At 40.0% G+C, this 6000-nt stretch overlaps 1 protein-coding gene across 5 annotated transcripts in view; it reads left to right on the plus strand.

Moving 5' to 3' along the window:
* SLC11A2 (solute carrier family 11 member 2) overlaps positions 1-5028 on the plus strand; it is a 36359-nt gene extending 31331 nt beyond the window's left edge. For all 5 annotated transcript variants that reach the window (XM_029954280.1, XM_029954282.1, XM_029954284.1 and 2 more), the window contains one exon: positions 3761-5028. In XM_029954280.1, the coding sequence (XP_029810140.1) occupies positions 3761-3838 (78 nt within the window). In that variant the 3' untranslated portion in view covers positions 3839-5028. The remainder of the gene's footprint in view (positions 1-3760) is intronic.
* Positions 5029-6000: the final 972 nt, after the last annotated feature.

Consider the following 6000-nt stretch of genomic DNA (forward strand, 5'->3'; position numbering starts at 1 on the left):
GAAACACTCCCAACCATATTCCATTTGATCTTCCTAGAAAGAAAGTACATCAGCCAGCGCTCTGGGTGCAATAAACAATGCTTATGGAGTCTTCCGGTGCCAGCATGTGCAGAGTGTGTGTGATGTTAAGGCTACACAATTGTACCTTATGTAAATTCATCCTGTTCTTCAGAAATGTGACATGAAATAATTGTGCTGCTACACCCTCTTGGAAACTCATAGGGATGGGGAAAAGCTGTAGCTTGGCTCCTGTGAGGTCCTGCTAGTCATACTACACGTGGTTGCAACTGAGTTGTTAGTGACCGTTTAACAGTATGTAAACTTGGTTTGTAATTAAAAAATTTTTCTTTTTCCTGTTTGGTTTCCTGGGTATTTTTTTCCACCTTGAAAATAATTCTGAAATACTGAAACATCAGCCACCACCTGGATTGACATATTAAGCCCACATTGTCTGTGATTTTGTCTTTTGAAGGGATGGAGTTATAAGTACGTTTAGTCCCCAGAAGACTTAATGAATAGCAGACACCAAACAAATATCCATCTACCCACTTAGTCACCTACTGTGTGTTTTGCTGTTGCTGAAGGTCACATCATTGCCTTATTTAAACTGGAAAAAAAAGTTTTTTTCTGCTTTTTTTGCTGTAAGATGAACATTTTTCTATCTGTAGTCTTGTTTCACTGTTGATATAGGCTTTTATATTCCATTTATGCTGCCAATAAAAAGTATAAGTGTTTGAAAAGAGAAACTAAAATTGTTCAGCTTAGAAGTTGAAAGCATTTTGGCAGAACAGATATAAATGGAAATATTGGCACCATTTAATAAAAACAAAGACAAAGCTCAGGCCTAATGAACTACTTACTAGCCCTGTCACGATACAAATGACAGGAAAATCTAAGTCTGTACTTCATTTATCCCAAGATTGTCACTTGAACTTCATTTTCCCTTTCTCTGTCGTAAGCTTTTCCTGTCTTTCTTATAGGAGCTGAATACTATAACGCCATAGGAATAATCTGGGAATTCTGTTCTCTGTGTTGTCTTTCCTCATTGAGCTCTCCCTTCTTATCTTGGGTTTAATTTCCAAACTAAAATGGGATGCAACAATTTGATGATCCTGATTTGAGACAATTTCTCTTAGCTCTGCCCTCTGGAATGCTTTCTATCCCTTTGTTAGATAGGACCAACGGATCTAAGTGTGTCGGCTTCCCTTGGCACCTTAGCTTAAAGACAGCTAACACTGACTACTATGTGCTCGTCCTGGTCTGAGCACTCATATCACCTCCTTGAATTGTTCTAATAAGAGGATCAGCCTTTATATCGATGAGGCAACTGAAAGGCCGAAAAGTAAACTTCCTCAAATCACCTCACTGGTAAATGAGCAACTGGCATTTCAACCTGAGTCCCCATTGTCATTACCAAGCCATGCCATACATACATAGTACACTCTTCCTGCAAGGTTAATAAGACACCAAGCTTTGATGTCTGGCAGTACCCAGGAACACCTCAAAGCATTTCGCTTGATACTCTGATTAGTGATAGAATATATTCTAGCTCAGAAGTTGCCAAATGACAGACTAATTTTGTTTGGCCTGTGCTAAATTTGAAACAACTTTGAATGCATTTTGGTAGGCACAGAAGGTGGACAGGGCCCTCTGTGATCCTACCCCAGTAATAGCTAAGAACTATTAAGTTTACTCATTTGCATTAACCTCTCTGCCCCTGTGACAGTAGTTAGCTTATTCCTGTGCCATTCAGCCTCACTTCTTAGTGTCTCAGAGCAATATGACAAACTTCTCCAATGAAGGAAGTCTAACAAGTCATCTAAGCGAGTCTGGGGATCACAGGATGAATAATGCAGCTCTTGCTTATGACGTAATGAGGAAGCCCACCAACTCCGTTCTCTTGTGAAAAGGCAGCAATGAATTTATAGTGTATCTGACAGTCCTTGTTTACTAAAACCTGAAATGTAAGATCCTGAAGTGAATACGGAGGCTTATCTGAAGAGCTGTTTCTCTGCCCTAAGGCCAGTGTTAGTAATTTCCTAGCCCGCCATGCCTAGAACAGTTTTATTTCAGGCTTCATTTGGTGTCCGCTTCACGCAGTCATCATAAGCGTGAGGCATACAGGGCAATTTGTAATGTGTTAAGAAATTCTATTTGTCGAGGTTCCTGGTGGCTTAGTCAGTTAAGCATCCAACTCTTGATCTCAGCTCAGGTCACGATCTCACGGTTCATAGGTTCAAGCCCTGCAATGGGTCTATCCTGAGAGTGTGGAACCTGCTTGGGATTCTCTCTCTGCCTCTCTGTCTCTCAAGATAAATAATCATTAAAAAATAAATATTAAAAAATTATTTTTGTTGAAGACTAACATAGTATATTAGTGTACTTGGCATATTCAAATGTAGCATTTAATCTCATTTTACAAATAAGGAGACGGCTCCAAAAGGATTCATGAACTCGCTTAAGGTCACAGGAAGTGGCAGAGTTGGAGCTTGAACCCAACTCTGGTGCTTCTTCCACTGTACTATTAAAGGAATATGTTCCTCCTCTGTATTTATAGTCCACATTCTGCCTTAAGTCACAAGTTGTTGATCCCAAGGGGTGATAACATTGCTAAAGCCCTAAGTAACAACGGAGGGCCAAAATGAGATTCAGTGATTACTTCACGGTGTACGCAGAGGAGAGAAAAGAGTAAACTACAATTTCACAGATCTCAACATGAACCATAGGGATTTAGGTTTCCAGAAAGGTGGTTTGGCAATGTTTTTTTTTGTTTTTCATTTTATTTATTTTAGAGCAGGGGAGAGGGGCAGAGGAAGAGAGAGAGAATCTCCAGCAGGTTCCACACTTAGTATGGAGCCCAAGACGGGGCTTGATTCCATGATGCTGGGATCATGACCTGAGCCAAAATTAAGAGTCTGACACTCAACCGACTGAGCCACCCAGGTGCCCTCGGCAATGTGTTTTGAAAGCAGTCCAAGTGATTCAGTTCAGCCGGAACAAACATTTGGCACTCAGGTCATCTCCCTGTCGCTATTAGCACACGCTCTTTCTTTTTTTTTTTTAGTGAAAGAATTTGCTTAGGTGCCAGAAGATCATGGGGCCTGGATCTCAGGCTTAGGCTTTAGATGGAGCTCAAGATTTAGAATTAGTATTTGATTCTAATATTTATTTTAATTACTTTAGAGTTTATTTGATTTCTAAAACATAGTACTAGAATACAGAAGTGCTGTGTGTTTGTTTGCTCTTGTCCTTATCACAAGGACCCATCCTGAAGCAAGTGTGTCACAAGAATAGTCAAAGTGCATATTTTGCTGAGGGCATTTGACATTATCTCAATTCTTAACTATTTCTGCTCCTAGCTATTATTTTATGTAAACCATTTCTGTAAGCCATTTCTTTTCTGAAATAAAAGTACTGAAGTACTGGAGCAGCAGTACTGAAGAAAAAGGTCTATATTGATGTGCTAATTAAAAGTACCCATGTGCCAGTTTCAGTATTTAAATACTTGCAGATCAGGGAACGCCTGCGTGGCTCAGTTGGTTAAGCGTCTGACTTCCACTTGGGTCACAATTGGTTGGTTTGTGAGTTTGAGCCCCGCATCCAGCTCTCCGCTGTCAGCATGGAGCCCGCTTCAGATCCTCTGGCCCCCTCTCTGTCCCTCCCCTCACATATGTTCTCTCTCTCTCTCAGAAATAAACATTTAAAAAATGAATAAATACTTGCCAATCGCCCTAACCCTTTTCCATTTTTTTGTCCTTAGTACCATCTGGGATTGACAGCTCAGCCGGAACTCTACCTTCTGAACACCGTGGATGCTGACTCACTTGTGTCTAGATGACTGACAGCCTGAGAGACTGTGTCAGAGCCACTTTGTCTTAGCCCTTTTGTGCCAGGTGTCCTGTTAACATCTCTGTTAATTCAGAGGTGAGTTTTGTTCAGATGCTTTGAACAAAAGTCAAAGATTTCCTCATGGGAAGGGTGTTAAAAGCTGACAGCTCTAAGTGTAGGACGGAGACCCACCCACCTCACAATAGTCCTACGATCGCTGGAGCTAAATGATTGGCCTATGGTGGCCACACACCCCTATGGGCTTGTGTCTTGACTTCTGGAATTTTAAAAATATAGATGTGTATATATTTATGTAAACCTGAACATGTCAGTTTGGGTAGAGTTTTAAGGTTATATGAAATTGATAGGTCTTTCTTATTTTTTTAAAAGCTATAGATAAATTGGATATTTGTTTTCTCTGGATCATAAGTGAGAAAGGAAAGGGAATAATGCTCTTTTTCAGAATGATCTGGTCAAATTGACTTACCTTTTAAAGTGACAGTCGACCATGGCTGGTCAAATTTGACTTCAGTTTTAACCAGACCCTTAGCAACTACTTGCGACCCGCATATCATTTCTAAGGAAAACAGTTCTTTTTAGCAGGTTTATCCAGGTTATTGCATGTTTTGTAATTATTATTCTCCGTTGCTTTTCTTGAAATCTTTTCAGAGGTATGGTGGTATTTCACAAAGAGCTTATTACCTTATCATAAGATTCTGAAACCACACTCTCACTAACCACCGGGTTTCCATGTGATGTAACTCAGCCCATTTTAGCATTTAAGCTTTAGGTATAAAAAGAAGAAACTTTTGTTTGTTTGTTTGTTTAAAGAAGAAACTTCTAACATTTAACTTTGAAAGTCCAAACAGAGAATGATGGAATTTGTTTCCTTTCTGTTTGTAGAGTCCTCCATGTGTTTTCTTTCCATTTTTCCCATTAAAACTCCACAAACACCATTTCTAGGTCGAAAGTCCATTTCCAGGAATGGTTAATATTTCTAGTATTGAATTTTCTTGAATGCTAAGCATTTTATTTTAAGATATTTATACCAAGTAATATGAGAGCAGAACTAGACCAGGACTTGGATCACTAGTTCTCATGTCATAAACTGCCTGCCTTTGTTTTTTCTTTGACCCCTGTTCTTAACCAGGATGTTTTTTCTTAAGATTTTTATAATAAAGAAGTTAATATTTAAAAGTTGGGAAACTGTTGCATAATTATCCATGAAAAGAAGAGTTTCCGCACGGGGCCCACATTCCTGCCTGGAATAGCACTGGGCGGAACTGAATGGCGGCTCTCCATGTTTAATGGACTGTACTTCTGGGTGGCACACACTTCTCTGATTCATTTCCTTCTAGCTCCAGAGCCATTGAGTTTGCAAACCCTGCAGCTTTTGTTTTACTCTGAGCATCATTTTCTTCCTTCAGCTTGAAAGTGAAGTATCTGACCTCTCTTATTGTACTTATTTAAAAAAATTTCTTTTTAGTGTTTATTTATTTTTGAGAGAGCATGAGCAAGGGAAGAGCAGAGAGAGAAGGAGACACAGAATCCGAAGCAGACTCCAGGCACTGGGTTGTCTGCTCAGAGCCCACTGCGGGGCTCGAACTCATGGGCTGAGATCATCACCTGAGCCGAAGTCGGCTGCCCAACTGACAGAGCCACCTGGCACCCCAGTCTTATTTTAAAATTTAGTAATTTTCAGTAAGACTTTTAAAAATTCCAGATATTGCTTATCTTCATTTATAAAGATTGTTCCTCTAAGTGGCAGGGAGTTTTCTAAGGTAATACTTTTTAAAAATTGTCTCATTTCTATTTCAGAGGCCCTTGACACTTCTGGTAAGAGTAACATTCTTACATTTGTAGGTTAGAGTCCTGATCTTAAAAATGAAACTGAATTAAAATCAGTTATCAGCTTTCACTTGAAAAAGAGATTTCTTTTTGAGAGAGAGCGCGAGCACACACGCACACAGGGGAGGGGCAGAGGGAGAGAGACAGACAGACAGAGAGAGAGGCAGAATCTTGAAACAGGCTCCATCCCCATTGCAGGGCCTGCTATAGGGCTTGATCTCCTGACCCTGAGATCATGACCTGAGTTACAACCAAGAGTAGACCCTTAAGCCAACTGAGCCACCTGGGTGTCCTGAAAAAGAGATTTTTTAAATGAGTTTCAGT

The sequence above is a fragment of the Suricata suricatta genome, chromosome 10 (genome assembly GCF_006229205.1).
Source record: "Suricata suricatta isolate VVHF042 chromosome 10, meerkat_22Aug2017_6uvM2_HiC, whole genome shotgun sequence".
In the NCBI taxonomy this organism is placed as follows: domain Eukaryota; kingdom Metazoa; phylum Chordata; class Mammalia; order Carnivora; family Herpestidae; genus Suricata; species Suricata suricatta.